Source organism: Palaemon carinicauda, chromosome 30, assembly GCF_036898095.1.
Source record: "Palaemon carinicauda isolate YSFRI2023 chromosome 30, ASM3689809v2, whole genome shotgun sequence".
Taxonomy (NCBI): domain Eukaryota; kingdom Metazoa; phylum Arthropoda; class Malacostraca; order Decapoda; family Palaemonidae; genus Palaemon; species Palaemon carinicauda.
In genome coordinates this window covers 17,245,538-17,269,291 of record NC_090754.1, presented here as the reverse complement: position 1 = coordinate 17,269,291, position 23,754 = coordinate 17,245,538, and the positions used below count along the sequence as shown (strand labels likewise).

At 40.5% G+C, this 23,754-nt stretch overlaps 1 protein-coding gene and 1 long non-coding RNA gene across 3 annotated transcripts in view; both read left to right on the top strand.

The window, feature by feature from the left end:
- Positions 1-20,835, top strand: part of LOC137623676 (uncharacterized) — a 126,037-nt gene extending 105,202 nt beyond the window's left edge. Inside the window, exon 5 of one of the 2 annotated variants that reach the window (XR_011040609.1) lies at positions 20,515-20,835. This is a non-coding gene — a long non-coding RNA (uncharacterized lncRNA). Of the gene's footprint in view, positions 1-12,410; positions 12,484-20,514 lie in introns of those variants that run through there. The other variant, XR_011040610.1, reaches the window with a different exon arrangement.
- Positions 20,836-22,043: 1,208 nt separating this feature from the next.
- On the top strand, positions 22,044-23,592 carry LOC137623411 (uncharacterized). Its single transcript, XM_068354243.1, has 3 exons — positions 22,044-22,055; positions 22,769-23,075; positions 23,198-23,592. The coding sequence occupies exons 1-3, from the start codon at positions 22,044-22,046 to the stop codon at positions 23,590-23,592; spliced, it is 714 nt and encodes a 237-aa protein (XP_068210344.1).
- Positions 23,593-23,754: the final 162 nt, after the last annotated feature.

The following is a 23,754-nucleotide window of genomic DNA, read 5'->3' as shown; positions in this document are numbered from 1 at the left end:
AAAGGGGGAGGGCCGTGACAGGCCCTAGAGAATACAGTTGGGTTACCCTACCGACACCTACCACTCGCGCTCACCAGGTCATCCTTCTGTTTTGGACTTGCCCGCAAAGTTGATAAGTGTTTTGCCCAGTGTTTTTCGAAGTGATTGTCGTTAATTTAACATGACTGACGTTGCTACTTCACCCTTACCAATGTTAAGTACCATAGTTTGTTTTGGCAGCTTTTGACAGTACCGGGCATTTGTTCTGTTTCCAATATGGTGGTTTTTAGTTTTGGAAGCGATTGTCCTGCCGAGGTATCGGCAGCCATTTTGGGTTATGTTCGTTTCGGTAAATATTCTAGTTATTTTTGCCCATCTGGTACTCTGTCATCTAGGTTATATCACTTACGTTTTATGGCCTTTTTGTGTTATCATTAATTTTTACTATGGTATTTATTTGCTTGCAAGTCCAATTTGGACCTACGAAGAATAGCGATTTAAGAATAGCGAATTAAAGTTTAGCGATTTAGTCTGTTAGTTTGTACTCGCCTCAGTGGCTTCGATTTAGACTATATCCTTGTTTATTTGTTACGTTGTCGTTATTCTTCGTTCTTGGTTATTACAATTACTAAGAAAAGCAATCAATTTTATTAATTTTCTTGTTTTATTGTGTGATGTTAGTTTTTTATTATGTAACCTTGAGAGCGAAAACAGAGACTGCTCGTTCCCTGTTCCACAGATGAGTTATCCCTTCTCTCGTTTTCTTTGTTAGCTCGAGTAAGAGAGGTGAATTTCCCGTTCTCCGTTTTTATACGATCACGAGTTATTCAGGCCTCCTCTTAGTATCAGAGTTGATGATAGTACGTTTAATATTATAAACGTTTTTATTGATGTGGTTACTGTTAATATAGCTAACACTATTAATAGGTACGTTTAGTGTATGAGTCATTAATTGGGGTCGTTTTATACCGACACCCTTAGCTCCGCCTTGAGTTATGCTTAGCTCCGCCTTGAGTTATGCTCCGCTATATGGATACTCATTGGGTGAGAACTAGTTAACGTTCAGGAGCAGATTTTTGGAGTGCAACGGTGAAATCCGGCACTCGGACTCCGGCTGAAGCCTTTTACACACGGACCTTTGTCATGTTTGATCATAATTACACCGTTACGGCCGGCTTCACGGGAGATAACACAATCATTCATTGAGGTTAATGTTATCGTACCGGGAACGGTCACGATATCACGGTGACGGGCCTTTGCTACCGGATCTCCGGTACAAACAGAGATCAAGCAGACGGCCAGAACCGGAGTTAACAATGTGATACCGATGAAGACTTCACAGTTTCATTATTACGGTCCCTTTTTCATCGAATCTCCGGCTTCACTGGAGATAACACAAAATTCAGTATTAGAGAATGTTATCGTACCTCTGAGGATCACGTTTTCACGATGACGGACCTTTGTCACTAGTTCTCCGTTACAAACAGAGATCAATCAGACGATCAGAATCAGGGTATGAACCCTTTTTCATGAATAATCACAATATCGTTATTACGATCCTTTTCATCGAATCTCCGGCTTAACCGGATATCGTACAGGCGATCAGCATTGAGGTTAATATTAGTTTTCCTCTGGTGTTCACGTTGTCACTATGACGGACCTTTGTACCGGGGATTGTTACCGGAGCTCCGGTAGACAGAGATCACTCAGACCACGGGTGGCCAATCTCTTGTTTTGCTGTAAAGGAAAGGATTTAACATGAATACAAAGTAAACTGTACTTACTTTAATGACACTTTGAATTTGCATTGGTAATATTCATTAGTTATTCTTGAAAGTCCTAATAAAAATATATGAACATAACTATGCCTATATTTATGCATATATTTAATTCTAACTATGTGTAAATATGGATAAATATCCATACAACATCGTGTTCAAATAGAAATAAATTGATTATGCCTATATTTATGCATTTTCAATTCTAACTATGCCTAAATATGAATAAATATCCATACAACATAGTGTTCAAATAGAAATAAATTGATTGCGCCTATATTTGTGCATATTCAATTCTAACTATACCTAAATATGAATAAATATTCATACAACATCGTGTTCAAATAGAAATAAATTGATTATGCCTTTATTTATGCATATTCAATTCTAACTATGCCTAAATATGAATAAATATCCATACAACATAGTGTTCAAATAGAAATAAGTTTCCACTCAGTACTGGGAACCGAACGTTGGCCCCTTCTAATGAAGGGCCGGGTCGAGACTAACCATGCCATGAGAGGCTATCTACTGTTCCTTGAAACTCTGGTCAGTGAACAGATGAATCAATAGAATACTAATAGCCAGTAAATGATGTTAGACCCGGTTCTGAACGTCTGAGTCAGGGGTGGCCAACCTGTGGCGGATGCGCCAACAGTGTCACATTTCATGAATACAAGTGTCGAACTATACCCCAAAAGATAGTACATTAAATGACATTTCTTTAAAATTGATTTTTATGAGTTATACAGCTGATCCCAGCCTGTGAATAGGATCACTAACCAAAGTTCAAGGAACATCCAGACTTATGTCCCCTTTCTGTTACAGAAGGTTCGCCTACATGGTTCCCGTCAGGATGATGATGAATCTCTCTGGCCTGCAAGAGAGGCTCTCCGCCCTTGGGTATCAAGGTTGGGAAGAAATGCTCCATCTAGAGGTCCCTATCTCCTCAGAGTGTCCTCTCTAAGGTTGGACGACGACCCCATGGACGGGCAGGTAGGTGGGGATGAGTTTTGAGCCTTCAGCTTTGCAATTACCTACGTCACCGACCTAGGACCCTTAATGGATCCTGATGTTCATGTTACCCTGCATAAACCGTGACTGCTAAAAGCAACACATTCTAGGGAAAACCAAGGGGCTATGACGGAGCTCAAAAGTATGGTAGTGAGTCGGATCCGTTCAGGAACTCGGAAGTTTCCCCCTACAGCCCCAGGCATATCGAAGTAACCTCCTTCGATAAAAACAACGCATAGAGATTTGCCTTACATGTTCCATATATAGATGGTACCATAAATCTGGATGGCATAGACGTCCTGCCTCTGGGGGACCTAGATTTTACTCCCAGGTACTAGAATTCCCGTTCAACGGATTCGTTCGATTGAAAGAGATTGCCTTGGTTAGGTTAGACAAGGTACCGAAGGTAACAGTATTATTTCCTAAAGGGCAGGCCCGATCTGTCTGGACCAGGATGTTGTCAGTCTGGGGGTTACGATAATTCCAAGATCTGCCCTTCCAATTCGACCTACACGTTTGATGGTCTGATCGGGTTAGTTGTGGGAAATACGTTCTGTCTGAGGCCTCTATCAGACAGGAATCGATAGTCGGTTACCCACTCGTCATCACAGCCTTCCTCTGATTCGACGTCTATGCATCCAAATCCCCCTCATCAGGTGGTCTACCTAACTGATTCCCCAGGTACACAGCCCAACCCCGTTGGGATGTTTTACCTGCATACAGCCCTAGATCCGAACCCTCAGGCTCCTCTCGTGGACACCAGAGAGGAAGCTACAGGAGTAGAAGACAGTCTCGCCATCGAGGCGGACCTAGGAAAAAGGGGGCTCGGAGAAGGAAAGTACCTAGATTCACCCCCTCACAACGCGGTGGTCCCGGTAGGGGGTAGACTTTACCACTTTCGAGACCATTGGACCTTCGGTCTGTGGGCTCATAGCATAATCTCTAAAGGTTTGAGGTGAAAATGGCCACAAGGTCCTCCTCCTCCACCAGTGACCTTCTCCCAGAAATCCACTCCCATCCTGAAAGAGTACACCACAGGGTTACTCAAGAAGAAGCAATCAAACGGGATCGATCACTGAAGTTCCAAAGCCACCTGTTCACAATTCCGAAGAAAGGCTTGTCGGCATTGAGAGTGGACCTGGACTTGTCAAGCTAAACTCTTACATTCTCTGCGACAAGTTCCGGATGTTGACTATCTCTCAGGTACGGACCTTACTTCCCCGTAGGACCTTTACCACCTCTGTCGATCTTACCGACGACTATTATCTTGCGCCTATAGCTCGAAACTTCTCTTCTTATCTGGGTTTCCGCCTAAGCAGGAAAGCCTTTGTGTTCAAGACATGCCCTTTGGCCTCAACATTGATCCCAGGATATTCACGAAACTGGGAGAGAGAGTGTTAGAACAACTCAGGAACCAAGAGATACAGATCATTGCTTATCTGGCCGGTTGGCTCATTTGGGCCCGGCCGGTCATAAAAGGCAACAGAGTTACGAAGGAATTACTTCAATTTCTCGACAACCTGTGATTTCGGGTCAATCTCCAAAAAATCTCGCCTGCAACCATCAGTCCGCTTAGAATGGTTAGCCATTCAGTGGGACCTTTCGAAGCACACGTTGTCTCTCCCTTCCAAAAGGTAAGAGGAATAGTTTCCAAGATCAAAAAATTTTCTCAAACACAAACAGGTGTCCGAAGAGCCTTAGAAAGTATCCTCGGACCTTTCCAATTCACTTCAGTAACAGATCTCCTAATAAAAGCCAAACTCAAAGACACCAATCGAGTTTGGAGAAAGAGAGCTACAGTACCTATAAGAGACATGGTCTCGAAGATCCCCTCTGTCTTGAAAATGAGACTACGCCCATGGTCCGAACCGAAGGACCTCTCCAAATCGGTTCCTCTACAATTCCCACCTCCACAAGTGACATTCCATACAGCCGCGTCTCTAAGTGGATGGGGGGGATTACTCCAAACATCAGATGTTTCAGGTTCTTGGTCACTCTCCATGAAACAGTCCCATATCATTGTTCTCAAAGCCATGGCAGTGTTCTTGACCCTGAAGAGAGACTCTCCTCCGAGGTCGACCCACATCAGAGTAGTGTCAGACAGCACAGACGCAGTACACTACGTCAACAGGGGAGGATCCAAGTCACCCAACCTGAATCAGATCCTGGTCACTATCTTCGCCTGGGCAACAGAAGAGAACTGGTTCCTGTCAGCACCTCACCTAGCGGGAGGCCAGAATGTGAGAGCGGACTCACTATCCAGGACGGATCCACTGGAGTCAGAATGGTCTCTAGACATAATGTCATTCCGGTGGATACTCAGGCTCGTTCCAGGCCTCCAGGTAGATCTATTCGCAACTCAGATGAATCACTAACTTCCTTGTTATGTGACCCCAACCCTGGACCCTCGGGCTTATGCCATGGACGCATTACCCCGGGATTGGAACCATTAGAAGAAGATTTCCCTATCTCCCCCAGGGAATCTTCTAAAAACTTTTACACAAACTACGCTCCTTCCGGGGCGCAGTGGCTTTAGTACCACCTCACTGGCCAAGAACAGTTGGTTTCCTCTCCTCCTCGAGTTGAAACTCAGTCCCATCCGGATCCCGTTCCTCAAACTGACCCGAGTATCCAAACTCACTGTGTCAGATTACTCAAGGATAGCCAAAACTCTAACTTTGTGGACTACAGGAAGTTGGCAACTCGTAGAGATGCGAACATTGAACCGGAAACGATTTCTTCATCGAATGGGACAAAAGGGACTCGACAATTCGCCAATATGATTCGGCCGTTAACAACTAGTAGGTCCCCTAATAGTGCAGACCATACTCGTATGTCCCCGCATTTAGCCATCTCTTTCTTGAGGCTCCTATTTGTCAAAGGCCTAACAGTTAGCACTTTAACCACCATCAAGTCAGCTTTGAAGAAGATCTTCCTTGTTGGGTTCAACATTAACCTAGCTGATTCCTATTTCTCATCAACACCAAAAACATGTGCTAGGCTTCGACCTTCGGTTCGGCCACAAAAGGACTCTTGGTCTCTGAATGGTGTTCTCAAACTTGCGATGGACACGGACAATGAATCCTGCTCTTATATCACTCTTCTTAGGAAGACTTTATTTCTAACGGCTATGGCCTCAGGTGATGGAACATCAGAACTAGCAGCTCTCTCACGAAACCCGGAAAACATAGATTTCCTCCCTTCAGCCGAAGTACTCCTTTTCCAGACAAAGCTTCCCTAGCTAAAAAATGAGGATCCGCAAAATAGGTGCTCCCCTCGGAAGATTATTCTTCATCCCCAGGTTTTTTCTCCGTGTACAGTCACACTCTCAAGCCCCTTTTTAGCTAGAACTGCCACCCGCTCGTCTGGCCCCTTGGTTATCAGGGAACAAGGAGGTACTATTTCCATTCACGGTATCAGGCAACAAATCCTCTACTTCATTAAACATACTAATCCGGAATCATTTCCCCAGGCTCATGATATACGGACAGTAGATGCCTCCAACAATGACTTCCAGAACAGGGACTTTGATGATTTTAAAAAATATACGGGTTGGAAATCCCCTATAGTTGTCAAACGCCAATATCTAAAGATCTTATACAGGCCCTTAAATACCCGACGATGGCAGAGGGGAGCCTTATCTCTCCCCATTAATCTCCTCTTCTTCCTTTCTTCCATCTCTTCTTTTCTCCCTCCTACCCGCCACTCACACCACGTCGCCGCTCTCCTTGGTAGTTCGTTAGCCCTATGATATTTGCCATGTTTAATTCCTATGGTTTAACTGTTATTGTAGTTACCGTTCCTTTAATGTTTAGATATACTTAGACATGTAAGGTTTGATGCCTTTTGCGATTCGACACTCAGTTGGTTCCTTGTCGTCATTATTATTTAACCTTACGTTCCCTATGTCATTTGGCTGGTTGGTAATTGGACGATTACTTTATTATATCATAGTATTGTCGTACATGGTGATTGTATTCTCCTCATTATGTTATTAATTTATTGGGCTTGGAAGGCATTCTCTGGTACTTTTTCGCCGGCCGTCACAGGTCGACCCAGAAAAGGGATTTTGACGAAGGAAAAATCTATTTCTGGGGAGAGACCTGTGACTCCCGGCGAAACCCTTCCCGATTATTTTTGTACGGACCCACCCTTTCCTTGCCAAGCCATATGTTCTTGCAGAAGGATGACCTGGTGAGCGCGAGTGGTAGGTGTCGGTAGGGTAACCCAACTGTATTCTCTAGGGCCTGTCACGGCCCTCCCCCTTTGATGAAGGGATTATCTAAATGGAAGACAGCCTGTGAATAGTGTTTTACAAACGCCCTTGTTAGATATACGACACCAACAAGGTGCTCGCGCGAGGGTTGTAACCTCTGCATTCCATGCTTTTAATTTTCTCTGGTATATTTGGAAGATTTATATCAGAAAAAGTACAAAGAAGGACTTTTTCGCCGGGCGTCACAGGTCTCTCCCCAGAAATAGATTTTTCCTTCGTCAAAATCCCTTTTTTTTTTTTGGCTAGGTATGAAGTTTTTCATTATGGTAAAAAATTAACCCTATATTTCAGAAAAAAAAAATAAAAAAATATGAAACAAAATTGGAAAAAAGGTTTATTTTATTGTTCTACGGTGTTTTTTCAAGTTACTCATATAAAACAAATTTCAATGTTATATCTTTGAAACAGGGAAATTATAGAATAGAAGGTAAATAAGTATAGGTTTGAGATACGGAAGTTTGAAGTTTTTCCTTTTATTTTTACAAAGACAATAATATATTATGAATTTCATGTTCCCCTTTGGATATTAATAAAGTTATTTATCATAATTTAATCATAATTGAAGATACCTTTGCTCAATATCTTGCTTCTTTAGGTGAGATGGTCCTTTCTTCATCATCTCTCTCCTTTATTAAAAACGCTAGATTTGCCGATATTACCGACTTCTGAACTCATTATTTGAATGAATTTTCTTCTTATGTTAGCGAGATGTTGGAATTATCTTTTACTCTTTGAAATGATTGAATTCTTGCCAAAAACGAGAAAAACGGATGTAGAGATGAGTGAATGTCAGGTTAAACACAAACATGCACTCACTGTGAGGTTTGTGGTAGGACAGAAACGCAAAGTGTGTAATTTACCGTTTGATACATCGTCTTGTGACTCGTGGAATCTATACAGATGCCATTGCTCACAATTTGTTTGATATTAAAATGTAATGATTATCGAAAATCACACTAACAGAGGAGATACTGCATTATCTTGTAGGGGAAAATGTAATTGGTTTGAGTCAACTTATACTAATTATCCTGTAACTGTCAGTAAGAGGAATTTCGACAAAATATTTTGTATACTCATTCTACGTTGCCATACGAAGCTCGGTGAATTTTTTTCAAGATTTTGTGTTTTTCATATACCTCTATATTGGCATTCTCTCTCTCTCTCTCTCTCTCTCTCTCTCTCTCTCTCTCTCTCTCTCTCTCTCTCTCTCTCTCTCTCTCTCTCTCTCTCGTGTGTTAGTATTATATAATATATACATTACTTACATATAGCAGAAGAAACCAAAATCTTAGTTTCCTTGAGAATGATTAAATTCGACAAAAAAATATACTTTGTTAAAATTCACTTTACAGACACAGGCAGACAGACAGATAAGCACCTCAAAACCTATCAAATCTAATGTCTGAAGGTATATTGGGAGACCTAGGTACATTGATAATAAATGTAACCAAGCCATATTTTCCTTATGAATTATTGACACAATCTCACATTGAATAATACGTATTTATGTAGGAGTAAAATTACACAATCGAATGCTGCAGCATGAGATTTAGGAAAGAACACTAGATGCTAAGAGAGCTATAAACTGTATTAAATACTGATATGATAGATTCCCTGCCTGTTGCCTCAGCCAAACGTATCGAACGCATCATGTGTACATAAATGCACACAACTGAGCTGCCACTGCTGTGAAAAAAGAAAAAATGAAATTTTTATCAATATTGTATGAGGTGGTTTTATGAGGAGTACGTGTATTGTATAGCCTAATTAGGAAGAATTTGTGAAATATTTTTATTTTTATTAATTTCTACACATTTATTCTGTACTTTATACTTAAAACCATAGTGTTTTGTTCCCACACGAATGACTACAAACCCTCGTCATTTTTTTGGTGTTAGCTCTGTAATAGTTTTATTCCAATCAAATTGATGAAATATCGTGGGTCTGTCAACGTTGTATGGTTACATTATGTTCCCACCTGTGCTTTGTGTATTGGAGCTAGGGTCTTTTATTACTTTGCTCTTGGACAAGGTGACCTTGATACATCTGTTGCTGGCCTCTTTCCTGGTGTGTGTGCCTTTTCATGTTAGTTTTTGGGACTAATCATGTGTGCCTGAGAACTTTCCCTGGTCTTGAAGGTCACCAATTTGGTGCCTTTGAGTCAGTTGCGGTTGATCAAATTTCTCTGTCCTGAATGCTGAGGAAAGAAATGCAAAATGAAATCTACTTGTGATTTGGTCTGACTAGTCTGCCTCCTGATTGGAAAAGTACAAAAGTTGCAGAGAATAATGCTATCGTACAGGTACCACTTATTTCACCAAAGTTTAAGATATCTAATGTGTCCGTATCCCTAAATGTTGACATTATTTGACCAGCTTTTTATTTCAGATTAGGTAATCAGTAAGACTTTTCTTATGGTCCAAAAAGTTTTTCTTGTCAAAACATTACTAGTGTCTCCTCAAGCATGGGTTCCAGAAGGTAACCTGTTTTAAGCTTTCACATTGTGTCATACAATGAAGACTAGCCTGTAGAACTGAAAGGACTGTTTTGATTTCTAGGACTACCTCATTTTGTTAAGATTTGGTAAATTTTTTTTTCTGATCCATTTAAGCACAGAGCGCGTGTCTCAATGAGTGTCCTAAGTGGTCTTGTGAATAGGTATAAGGTTTGGTGTCTACTGGCTAGCTCTCAACACACTGGAGTTGAGAGGGTTCTTCAGGCAGAAATTCTCATAATAATTCTTCGTCTAATGATCCCTCGGATTGTTCAGTACCCCTCTCCCCCCGCCCTTCAAAGCTTAGGACATCTGGTGCAACTTTGACTTCAGAAGGCAAGAGAGACAAATGCAGCTGGACTCCAGATAGAGAAACATCAACTTATTCCCTTTGGAATCACCAAACTCACTGTTCGTGATTTGGTCAAGTGTTACCTCAAAAGAAAGGATTCACTTTCATTTGTTTTGGTAGTGTCCTTCCTTTTACTTCCTTTTAGGTGAGGCAATGAGTCTGGAGGGTGGAGACCCATTTACCCCTAATTCAGGTTCACTGCTGGTAGAAAATGAAAACTAATGAGACAGAATGGTCATTCTTTGGGGTCTTATACCTTAATAAGGAATTTAACAGTTTTGGAGACGCCTCCATGGAATGAAGAAAGGCTTGAGGACTGCTATTAACTGATGGTTTGGCTCTCTTCAAGGGTCAAAATTGGCTCTTAACCTTTCAAGGTCTGTTCTTGCTCTGGTCTTGATCAGGGCGTACTCCCTTGAAAAGGATCTGGTTTCTAACTCCCCAATGGCACCCCAACTCCAGTCTAGCCAGCCTTGTGGAGGTGGAAAATTTTTTGACTGAGTGTTTATTCTATTGTTTATTCATAAATGTTATAGTAGAGGCTACTAAGGATCTCGTAAATATGGAGTAGGCTGTAATTTATCGGCATTTCATTGTTTTCGAGACTCGCAGACCTCACATGAGGAGTGAAATGTCAGATATGCTTGCCCTAGATTTCACAGCATTTTAGCCGATTGAGCAGGGTCCCTTCTCCTGCCTTCTACTGGCCCAAGGAAGTGAGACTGTACACTTGATGTTGGTCCCACAATGTCTGCATTGGTAGAGGGTTTGCTTGTGGAGAGACTAGACTAAGAGTACAGTCTTGTTAGCCCTTGACTGCTATCATGGAAACCAGTACTTTGGTGTAGTCACATACTTCACTACTACTCAGGATTTGTTGAATACTGATACATTGGCTTGGTACAGCAAAGTGGTTATGTCAGATGCAAAGGTGGCTATCCATGAATTCCTCTTGTCTACTGTGCTGTTACTTTGAGGGGCCCAGGCTTTTTGAAGACAGCTGTTGGGAGACCTCTGGTCTCACAAAATGGGCTTTAAAAAAAGCTTCATCAGCTTCTAAAGCTTGACCAGAATCTCCAGCCACTTCTCTGTAAAAGAGGTGCCCCTAATGCCCCACCTTTTGCACTAAAGCCAATTCATGAGTGGTGGTAGAGGTACGAAGGGGATGCTGAAATTATCCAGGTTCCATTATTGGGAAGATTCCTTTCATGCCTTAGGTAATGTGGCAGCAACATGTTAAATGTATTGTATAGAAGTCCTTTAGAATGGAGGCCTCCTGCCCTTTGTAAATATTCGTTGCTCTCATTTTCATCTGAATGTCATTCCTTAGTTGTCCTCCAAAAGCTCTAGTTTTAATTTCAGAGGAAGAAATTATAGGAAAGGAATGTGTTTGAGATTATTAAATTCTTTTCTTACTCTAAGTGGGGAAATAGATTGGGAATTTTATCCCATTCACCATGTTTGTCCCCAAACTAGTTTTATCAAGCTTGGTTCAGTATAGAGACAGCAAGTATCGTGCAGTCTACTATGAGAGAGAAATGGGCTTCATGCTTTCGGTGGACTTGAAGGATTCACTTTAAATTGCATGTAATCATTCCTACAGAAATACAGTCAACTCCCTGTTGGCACGAGGGTTATGTTCCTGGAGATGTCTGTTAACGGAACATAGTATCTCCATAGGAAATAAGGGTCACGGGGGTGATAAGTTCCTGGACTTTGTGAAAGTGTTTATTTTTGGATTTTGTTACTATTAATCTTAAACACTTTATTTATATATTTGAAGGTCATAAACAATAAAAACACAGTTTTACTCAACTTGTATTTATTTTTAGTTAAATAAGTTATTACGCATTTTAGATTACCTGTGATCAGTCCTACAGAAGTACCTCCTCAAGGAAGTAGTGTATCATGTGAAAGCTCTGTGCTTCAGACTGTCCACTACTCTCAAGTTTTCATATTAGTGTTAACTTTGGCTTCAGGTTGGTTTCCAAATATTGTAGGTTCATTAGAGGTATTGATAAATAAGCGAATTTGGCTTCCAAATTGCAGTTGTTTTTTTTATCAAGGCTGATTATTCATATTTGCTGTGATCTAGGTACTGTGGCATAAATCCAAATAGATTTGCTCAATGGATAAGGCTTTTTACTTGAGATGCCATAGATTAACTTTTAAGGGTGATACATGAATAGAAATTGAAATATTGAAGAATTATGATTATTTGTTCATGCATTATTTACGGCTTTAATATTTATCTGATATGTAAACAAAATAAGTAAGTTGGATAAAGAAAATTTTTTTGTATATGGAATAATAAAAGCAAAAATTACTGACTCAAAATGTTAGATTTATGAGCCTGTTATTTGATCAGAAATTAATTGCTCTGCCAATTTTGGGGAGTATTGTTATCAGTTGCTGTTGGTAGGGATTAAAAATTCTGGACAAGTAACAATAGAACTAGTTTTAAAAATTTTACATTCTTGTTTGGATCTTTTGATTTGAACATCTCTTCTTTTACAGGATTCAGAGAAGCCTGGGCCTCTTGTATTGAACCCCTGTAATGCTAATAATGCCACGGGAGAAATTTCACTGGTAATAACAGTTTACTTTGTATCCAAATGTGTTTTATATTAATGGTACATTTCATCATTGAATTTAAATTTGTGTTAATATTAAATTCTATACATTCTGTTGTGAGAATGATTCTACTTGAATATTTATTACAGTATGCACCTATAATCCATGTTTTGTTTTTTAGTCAATGAATCTTACCTAATGTTTGTATAGCTATATGCCTTGGAAGTTGTGCTTGGGCTGTAGAACAGATCCAGCTTACAAGCCTGGCTAAGTCAGTGTGATATAAGAAAATGAAGCTAATGGTGAGGGGAAAGGAAGCAAAGATTGCAAATTAGATGATGAAATGTGGTAATCTTATGCTATCATGATGTTCATATTCTGTTCTTAAGTGATTTGGTTGGAAAAAGGGCATGATTTGGACATTCTTGCCACTTGATGAGGCATGGGACATCAAACCACAAATGATTTTTGTCTTTGATACAAGTACAATTTATCTGTAAAATAAAGGTAGCAGGTGGGCCAGGTCACCAGACACGCATTGATATATTACTGCCAGAGAGTTATTGGGTCGTTTGACTGGCCAGGCAGTACTACATTGGATCTCTCTCTCTCTCTCTCTCTCTCTCTCTCTCTCTCTCTCTCTCTCTCTCTCTTTTTTTTTTTTTTGGGGTGGGGGGTGGTGAAGCAGCTAAATAGAGCATTGTTACTCTTGAGTTGCTTCTTACCTCTGACTGTTGCTACTAGCTGTGGTAAGCAGCTCCTCTAGAAGGACACTCACAAATCAAACTATTGTTCTCTCATTTCGGGTAGTGCCATAGCCTCTGTACCATGGTCTTTTACTATCTTGGGTTAGAGTTCTCTTGCCTTGAGGGTACACTTAGGCACACTATTCTTATTTCTCTTCCTGTGGTTTTGTTAAGGTTTTTATAGTTTATATAGATGTTTATTTTAATGTTACTCTTGAAATATTCTCTTTTTCCTTTTCCCACTGGGATATTTTACCTGTTGGAGCATCTGGGCTTATAGCATCCTACTTTTCAAAGTAGGGTTGTAGCTTAGCTTGTAATAATAGTAATAATAATAATAATAATAATATTACATAGATAGAAATTAAACTATTACAGACATTCATATACCAAGGCACTTTCCCCAATTTGGGGGGTTGGGGTGGTTAGCTCACATCAATCAAATGAAACCGAAAAGGGGACCTCTCCTGTCTACATCCCTCCCAGCCTGACAAGCGACTCAACTTAGTTCAGCTGGTACTGATAGGGTGCCACTGCCCACCCTTTCCCGCTATCCACCACAGATGAAGCTTCATCACACTGAATCCCTTACTGCTGCTACCTATTGAACTAGTACCGAATTATAATTATTTGCCCTAAAACTGTTTATTCCTATGGTGATTAGGTATCTGATGTATATAAAAATAAGTAAATTGAATGAAGAGAAATATAATATATGGAATAGGAAGTGAAGATGGGTGACAAAATTCCCATCAGATTTGAGAACCTTTTTTATTTATTTATTCATTTACTACATATACAGCGGCTTTTATTTCCTGTGGTAAATTTGAGAAATGTGTGGTTAATGATGAAAGGAAATTTATATTAGTGTTCACGGTAGATTTATGGCATTCTATACGTATTTAGGATGTGAAAGTGTGTGTGAAGCTGCGTGGCATTCATAATATGTGCGTAGTATGAGTTGTATTGCATTACTTAACATGACAAATATCAAGAATAAAAACCTCAAAGGACAAATGTCTTCCTGTTTAAAGTGATTAAGTAATATTTATAAAAGTCTGAACATTTTAACAGATGTGTAAATGTGTGGCCGCGGGGCATAAAAACAAGAATAGCGCCAACGTTATCCCTGCGTGTCGTAAGAGGCGACTAAAAGGGACGGGACGAGGGGGCTAGGAGCCTCCTCTACTGTATCTACATCCTGTGAGACATTGACAAAGAGATGGAGCTGGGGGGAGAGTGACTGCTCCCCGCACTCTAGTTTTGGGGTGTTTGAATGTGCGTGGATGTAGTACAATAGAGAGTAAAAGATGTGAAATTGGAAGTATGTTTAGGAATAGAAGGATGGATGTATTGACCTTTAGTGAGACGACGATAAAAGGAAAGGGTGAAGTGATGTTTGGTGAAATGTCTGGTAGAGTGTCTGGGATTGAAAGGGGAAGAGCGAGAGAGGGTGTGGCTTTATTGCTGAGTGAATGGATGACAGGTAAAGTAGTGGAATGGAAGGAGATATCATCTAGGTTAATGTGGGTAAGGGTTAGGTTGGGTAGGGAATGTTGGGCGTTTGTCAGTGCGTATGGGCCAGGTAGTGAGAAAAGTGAAGAAGAGCGGAATGAGTTCTGGAATGAATTAACTAGGTGCGTAGAAGGACTGGGTAGAAGGAATTATGTAGTTGTCATGGGTGACTTGAATGCTAGAGTGGGCGCTGGAGAGGTAGAAGGTGTCATTGGGAAGTATGGCGTACCAGGTGAAAATGAGAGTGGTGAGAGACCGGTAGATATGTGTGTTGAGCAAGAGATGGTGATAAGTGATAGCTTTTTCAAAAAGAGAGTTAAAAATAAGTATACATGGGTAAGAGTGGCAAATGGAAGAGTAGTAGAAAGGGCATTAATGGATTATGCGTTGATAACTAAAAGAATGTTTGGAAGATTGAAAGACGTGCACGTGTTTAGGGGTATGGCTAACGGTATGTCTGATCATTTTTTGGTGGAAGGAAAATTAGTTGTAGCAAAAGAATGAAGGAATAGAGTAGGTGGATGTAAAAGGGAGGTAGTGAGGGTTGAAGAGCTAATAAAACCGGGGGTAAAAAGTAAATATCAGGAAAGGTTGAAAATGATATATGACGAAGTGAAAGTAAGAGAAACTGGCAATTTAGAGGAGGAGTGGAAGCTAGTAAAAGAAAATTTTGTTTGGATTGCAAGTGATGTGTGTGGAAAGAAGGTTGTTAGAGGCAGCATGAGGAAGGGCAGTGAATGGTGGAATGAAGGAGTGAAGGTAAAAGTGGAAGAGAAAAAGAGGGCTTTTGAAGAATGGCTGCAGAGTAATAGTATAGAGAAGTATGAAAAATATAAAGAGAAAAATGTGGAAGTAAAGCGCAAGGTACGTGAGGCAAAGACGGCAGCTGACCTGAGGTGGGGTCAGGGATTGGGTCATTCATATCAAGAGAATAAGAAGTAGTTTTGGAAAAAAGTGAAGAGAGTAAGGAAGGCTGGCTCAAGAATTGAAGAGACAGTGAAAGATGGAAATGGAAGGTTGTTGAAAGGAGAGGAGGCAAGGAAAAGATGGGCAGAATATTTTGAAAGTTTACTGAATGTTGAGGATAATAGGGAGGCAGATCTAATTGCTGTTGCAGGTGTTGAGGTGCCAGTGATGGGAGATGAGGATGAGAGAGATATTACAATAGATGAAGTGAGGAGAGCACTAGATGAAACGAGAGTAGGAAAAGCATCTGGTATGGCTGGTGTGAGAGCTGAGATGTTGAAGGAGGGGGGTGTGACTGTACTTGAATGGTTGGTGAGATTGTTTAATGTGTGTTTTGTGTTGTCAATGGTACCAGTAGATTGGGTTTGTGCATGTATTGTACCACTATATAAGGGTAAGGGAGATGTGCATGAGTGTTGTTATTCAAGAGGTATTAGTTTGTTGAGTGTAGTTGGAAAAGTGTATGGTAGAGTAATGATTAATAGGATCAAGGATAAAACAGAGAATGCAGTCTTAGAAATACAGGGTGGTTTTAGAAGAGGTAGGGGTTGTATGAATCAGTTTTTTACAGTTAGGCAGATATGCAAGAAATATTTAGCAAAAGGTAAGGAGGTGTATGTTGCGTTTATGGATCTGGAGAAAGCGTATGAGAGTTGATATGGAAGCAATGTGGAATGTGATGAGGTTATATGGAGTTGGTGGAAGGTTGTTGCAAGCAGTGAAAAGTTTCTACAAAGGTAGTAAAGCATGTGTTAGGATAGGAAATGAAGTGAGTGATTGGTTTCCGGTGAGTGGGGCTGAGACAGGGATGTGTGATGTCGCCGTGGTTGTTTAACTTGTATGTTGATGGAGTGGTGAGAGAGGTGAATGCTCGAGTGCTTGGACGAGGATTAAAACTGGTAGACGAGAATGACCATGAATGGGAGGTAAATCAGTTTTTGTTTGCGGATGATACTGTACTGGTTGCAGACACAGAAGAGAAGCTTGGACGATGAGTGACAGAATTTGGAAGAGTGGGAGAGAAGGAAGTTGAGAGTTAATGTGGGTAAGAGTAAGGTTATGAGATGTACGAGAAGGGAAGGTGGTGCAAGGTTGAATGTCATGTTGAATGGAGAGTTACTTGAGGAGGTGGATCAGTTTAAGTACTTGGGGTCTGTTGTTGCAGCAAATGGTGGAGTGGAAGCAGATGTACGTCAGAGAGTGAATGAAGGTTGCAGCGTGTTGGGGGCAGTTAAGGGAGTAGTAAAAAATAGAGGGTTGGGCATGAATGTAAAGAGAGTTCTATAGGAGAAAGTGATTGTACCAACTGTGATGTATGGATCGGAGGTGTGGGGAATGAAAGTGATGGAGAGACTGAAATTGAATGTGTTTGAGATGAAGTGTCTAAGGAGTATGGCTGGTGTATCTCGAGTAGATAGGGTTAGGAACGAAGTGGTGAGGGTGAGAACGGGTGTAAGAAATGAGTTAGCAGCTAGAGTGGATATGAATGTGTTGAGGTGGTTTGGCCATGTTGAGAGAATGGAAAATGGTTGTCTGCTAAAGAAGGTGATGAATGCAAGAGTTGATGGGAGAAGTACAAGAGGAAGGCCAAGGTTTGGGTGGATGGATGGAGTGAAGGAAGCTCTGGGTGATAGGAGGGTTGATGTGAGCTAGGCAAGAGAGCGTGCTAGAAATAGGAATGAATGGCGAGCGATTGTGACACAGTTCCGGTAGGCCCTGCTGCTTCCTCCGGTGCCTTAGATGACCGCGGAGGCAGCAGCAGTTGGGGATTCAGCATTATGAAGCTTCATCTGTGGTGGATAATGTGGGAGGGTGGGCTGTGACACCCTAGCAGTACCAGCTGAACTCGGTTGAGTCCCTTGTTAGGCTGGGAGGAACATAGAGAGTAGAGGTCCCCTTTTTGTTTTTGTTTCTTTGTTGATGTTGGCTACCCCCCCAACATTGGGGGAAGTGCCTTGGTATATGTATGTATGTAGCCTATGTATTTATTTATTTATTTATTTATTTATTTATTTATTTATTTATTTATTTACTTTTTAAGAAAAGAATCACTTCAAAACTGTTTTGTTATCAGTTGCTGTTGGTAGGTATTACAAATTCTGAACAAGTATGATAATAGAATTAGTTTAAAAATTTTACAATTCTGGTTGTATCCTCTTCTGATTTGAACATCTTTTCTTTTCCAGGATTCAGAGAACCCTGAGCCTCTTCTTCAATTCAACTCCCTTGATGCGGATGATATGAGGGGAGACATTTTACCGGTAATAATAGTTTACTTTGTATCCCAATGTGTTTCATGTCCATGGTACATTTTATCATTCAATGTAAAGTTGTTATAATTTCAAATTCTATACATTCTTTTTGTGAGAATAATTCTACTTGAATATTTATTACAAGTTTTGTTTTTTATTCAATGAATCTTTCTTCAGTTTTGTATAGCTATATGTCTTGAAGCTGGGTTTGGGGCTGCAATACAGTTCCAGCCTACTAGCCAGGGAAAGTCAGTATGGTGTAAGAAAATGAAGCTAATGGTGAGGGGAAAGGAAGCAAATATTAAAAATTAGATTATCAAATGTAATCTTATGCTATCATGATGTTCATATTTTACTCTTAAGTGATTTGGTTGGACAGTGCAGTTTCTCTTTTCAAGGGCATGATTTGGACATTCTTGCCACTTGATGAGACATGGGATATCAAACCACAAATGATTTTTGTCTTTGATACAAGTACAATTTATCCGTAAAATAAAAGTAGCAGGTTGGCCAGGTCACCAGACACGCATTGATATACTACTGCCAGAGAGTTATTGGGTCCTTTGACTGGCCAGGCAGTATTACATTGGGTCTCTCTCTCTCTCTCTCTCTCTCTCTCTCTCTCTCTCTCTCTCAACAAATAAACAAAGATATAGTCTAAATCGAGCACCTTCCTGAGGTGTGATAATAACAAAGACTAAATCGCTATTCTTCGTAGGTCTAAATTGGACTTGCTAGCAAATAAATACCATAGTAAAAACCAATAATAAATAATGATAATGAAATTGGTCAAAAAACCGTAAGTGATATAATCTAGATGACAGAGTACCAGATGGGCAAAATTAACTTGAAAATCTACTGAAGCGAACAACACCCAAAATGGCTGCCGGCACCGAGGCCGGCCAACCGCTTCCAAAACTAATATCCGCAATACTGGAAAAGGAACAAATGCCCGGTCCTGAAATAAACTGTCAAAACAAACTATGGTACTTAACATTGGTAAAGGTGAAGTAGCAACGTCAGTCATGTTGAAATAACGACAATTACTTCCGAAAATCACTATACAAAAACTTATCAACTATGCAGGCAAGTCCAAAAACAGAAGGATGACCTAGAAGGCATTCGTGTGGGTGACGTGGCGTGGCCCAAGTGTGGTTTCTGGGGTCTTTGCTACGGCCCTTCCCTTTGATGGAGGAGTTATCTAAATGGAAGACAGCCTGTGAATAGTGGTTTTCACACACCCCTAATGTATACACGACACTCACGAAGTGCTCGCGCGAGGGTTGTAACCTCTGCATTCCATGCTTTTAATTTTCTCTGGTATATTTGGAAGATTTATATCAGAAAAAGTACAAAGAAGGACTTTTTCACCGGCCGTCTCAGGTCTCTCCCCAGAAATAGATTTTTCCTTCGTCAAAATCCCTTTTTTTATTCTTATCACATTCCTCTCTCATTAACCTGACAGCAAAGAGATTAACACACCGTTCTTAGTTTAAGCGGTTAAATAGTGCACTAATTGTTGAGTTGCTTCTTTCCTCTTGGTAAGAGGTAGAAGAAAGACTATCGCTACTAGCTATGGTAAACAGCTCCTCTAGAAGGACACTGCAAAATCAAACTATTGTTCTCTAATCTTGGGTAGTGCCATAGCCTCTGTACCATGGTCTTACTATCAGGCACACTATTCTATTTTATTTCTCTTCCTGTTGTTTTGTTAAAGTTTTTTATAGTTTATATAGATGTATATTTTGATGTTACTCTTATTCTCTTATTAAAATATTCTAATTCCCTTTTTCCTTTCCTCACCGGGCTATTTACCTGTTGGAGCCTCTGGGCTTATAGTATCCTGCTTTTCCAATTAGGGTTGTAGCTTAGCTAGTATTAATGATGATAATGATAATTATAATAATAATGATATTGGCTGTGTCGTAAGTCCAAGTAGATTTGCCCAACCTAAAATGGATAAGGATTTTTACTTGAAAAACTTTAAATTAGCTCTCAAAGATAATACATCGATAGAAATTTAACTATTACATACATACATATACTAAGGCACTTTCCCCAATTTTGGGGGGTAGCAGACATCAAACAAATGAAACCAAATAAGGAACCTCTCCTCTCTATATTCCTGCCAGCCTGACAAGGGATTCAACAGAGTTCAGCGGGTACTGCCAGAGTGCCACTGCCCCCCCCCCCCCCCCGTTATCCACCACAGATGAAGCTTCATCACGCTAAATCCCTATCTATTAAACTATTACCGAATCATAATTATTTGCTCTAAAGCTGTTTAATCCTATGGTGATTAGTTATCTGATGTATATAAAAATAAGTAAATTGAATGAAGAGAAATATAATATATGGAATAGGAGAAGTGAATATGGGCCACTAAAATTCTCATCAGATTTGAGAGCCTTTTATTTATGAGAAAAGAATCACTTCAAAAGTGTTTTGTTATTAGTTGCTGTTGGTAGGTATTAAAAATCCTGAACAAGTAATGATAATAGAATTAGTTTAAAAATTTTACATTTTTGGTTGTATCTTCTTCTGATTTGAACATTTATTCTTTTCCAGGAGTCAGAAAACCCTGAGCCTCTTCTTCAATTCCACCCCGAGTCGGAGAACCCTGAGCCTCTTCTTCAATTCCACCCCGAGTCGGAGAACCCTGAGCCTCTTCTTCAATTCCACCCCGAGTCAGAAAACCCTGAGCCTCTTCTTCAATTCCACCCCGAGTCAGAAAACCCTGAGCCTCTTCAATTCCACCCCGAGTCAGAAAACCCTGAGCCTCTTCAATTCCACCCCGAGTCAGAAAACCCTGAGCCTCTTCTTCAATTCCACCCAGAGTCAGAGAACCCTTAGCCTCTTCTTCAATTCCACCCTGAGCCTCTTCTTCAATTCCACCCCGAGTCAGAAAACCCTGAGCCTCTTCAATTCCACCCCGAGTCGGAGAACCCTGAGCCTCTTTTTCAATTCCACCCCGAGTCGGAGAACCCTGAGCCTCTTGTTCAATTCCACCCCGAGTCGGAGAACCCTGAGCCTCTTGTTCAATTCCACCCCGAGTCGGAGAACCCTGAGCCTCTTGTTCAATTCCACCCCGAGTCGGAGAACCCTGAGCCTCTTCTTCAATTCCACCCCGAGTCGGAGAACCCTGAGCCTCTTCTTCAATTCCACCCCGAGTCGGAGAACCCTGAGCCTCTTGTTCAATTCCACCCCGAGTCGGAGAACCCTGAGCCTCTTGTTCAATTCCACCCCGAGTCGGAGAACCCTGAGCCTCTTCTTCAATTCCACCCCGAGTCGGAGAACCCTGAGCCTCTTGTTCAATTCCACCCCGAGTCGGAGAACCCTGAGCCTCTTGTTCAATTCCACCCCGAGTCGGAGAACCCTGAGCCTCTTGTTCAATTCCACCCCGAGTCGGAGAACCCTGAGCCTCTTGTTCAATTCCACCCCGAGTCGGAGAACCCTGAGCCTCTTGTTCAATTCCACCCCGAGTCGGAGAACCCTGAGCCTCTTCTTCAATTCCACCCCGAGTCGGAGAACCCTGAGCCTCTTCTTCAATTCCACCCCGAGTCAGAAAACCCTGAGCCTCTTCAATTCCACCTTGAGTCGGAGAACCCTGAGCCTCTTCTTCAATTCCACTCCGAGTCGGAGAACCCTGAGCCTCTTCTTCAATTCCACTCCGAGTCAGAAAACCCTGAGCCTCTTCAATTCCACCTTGAGTCGGAGAACCTGAGCCTCTTCTTCAATTCCACCCCGAGTCGGAAAACCCTGAGCCTCGTCTTCAATTCCACCCATGCAATGCTGATGAAATGAGAGGAGACATTTTACCGGTAATAATAGTTTACTTTGCATCCCAATGTGTTTCATGTCCATGGTACATTTTATCATTCAATGTAAAGTTGTTATAATTTCAAATTCTATACATTCTTTTTGTGAGAATAATTCTACTTGAATATTTATTACAGTATGCGCCTATAATCCATGTTTTGTTTTTTGTGCAGTGAATCTTACTCATTTTTTGTATAGCTATATGCTTTGAAGTTGGTTTTGGGGCTGCAATACAGATCCAGCCTACTAGTGAGGGAAAGTCAGTATGATATAAGAAAATGAAGCTAATGGTGAGGGGAAAGGAAGCAAAGATTGAAAATTAGGGGATGAAATGTGGTAATCCTATGATATCATGATGTTCATATTCTTCTACTCTCTCAAGGGAGTTAGGTGGACAGTGCTGCAGTTTTTTTAAGGGCACGATTTTGTCATTCTTGCCACTTAATGAGACATCAAACCACAAATGATTTTTGTCTGATATAAGTACAATTTATCTGTAAAATAAAGGTAGCAGGTGGGCCATTGGTATACTACTGCCAGAGAGTAATTGGGTCCTTTGACTGGCCATGCAGTCTCTCTCTCTCTCTCTCTCTCTCTCTCTCTCTCTCTCTCTCTCTCTCTCTCTTTTTTTTTTTTATTTTTTTTTATATATATAGCCATAACAATCTTCCAAATGAAGAAAATATATTTGAATTTGGTTATACCTGTTCATGTTTGGATATAAGTCTTTTTGGTAATGCAAACAGCAAAAGTCAGTCTCAGTATTTTTGTCTTATGACAGAATTTTTTATAGAAATTTATCCTATTAGTTACTTTATTGGGTTTTACCCATAGAATGATTATCTTAATGTTTTCATTAGGAACATTTACTCATGCTTTTTATTATGGTCCATTTTTCGATTAGATCTGTAGTATGTGCATGATGAAATTTTAGTCGAATTATTATTTTAGAATTTTTTTATACAATGAATGGGATATAATTTTTGTAATTTTGTTTTTCCAGAGAATACAGAAGAACTTATATGAAAATACTGCGCTTCATGAAAAGATAGCAGAGAACATCAATAAAGGATTGAAAACCCAGGGAAAGTTTTTGAGTGGTTTGAACTCTAGTACCTCAGGTGCAGGGGAATTATCAAATTCAATCTCCCCTTTTGGGCCAGACCGAATCCGCCTGAGCAGCAGTAGTAGAAGTCTTCCAAATGAAGTCAAAGACAAAAAGTTATCTGGAGATGTGGCTCTAATTAAGGAACTTGATCATATGGTCTCGGGCATCATAACAGAAAAAACATCTATTGGAGAAGTTTTTGGTAGGTAGTATTTCTTACTAAAATTATTCTTAGATATACTATATCAGTTTAATAAATTTTATTTTACTAATTTTTGTCCATTATTGAAAGCTAAAATTTTAAAGTTTTCTCTATGATTTCAGGGACAAGTTCAAATCCTCCTTTGCCAGTCAAGAAATATGGGTCTTGTCAACCTAGCCAAGATTCTGCTGTCGATTTCAAGAGTGTTAATTCCAGGCCTTTGTCCACACCCATTCCTCCATTACTCCCATCAGACAAAATATCGGCTTCCCGGGGAAGCAATTTCCGTAACATGCTACACTCGCCTGCAAGTTGTTCTTCTTTACCTGGTTTCCCCACTTTGGATAGTCAATCAAGCTCAACTTCTCAGCCTACAACACAGCCTGCTGAAACCAACTCAGGGCAAAGCTCCTCAAGAAAAAGTTTATGGAAAGATTCTTCAGTTGTTCAAGTGCCTGAAAAAATAGATAATGTCAACAGTGCTTTATCTGGAAGAAAATCACCTCAATCCAGGTAAGGTATTTGCTCATTTACTGTCGTGGACAGCATCTTGACCTCCTCCAATGAATTTGTGATGAGTTCATGTTTTTGCCCCATTTGTCTGTTTGTTTAGTAGTGAAACTTTCAGGGATTTGAGCAAAAGATCAACCAAATTAACCCCAACCTTAACCCCCAAGTT

What these genes read in the sequence shown, in the direction of transcription:
- LOC137623411 (XM_068354243.1), top strand. An exon ending in ATCTATTGGAGAAGTTTTTG is followed by an intron (nt 23,076 to 23,197) that starts GTAGGTAGTATT and finishes CTATGATTTCAG; the next exon opens with GGACAAGTTCAAATCCTCCT.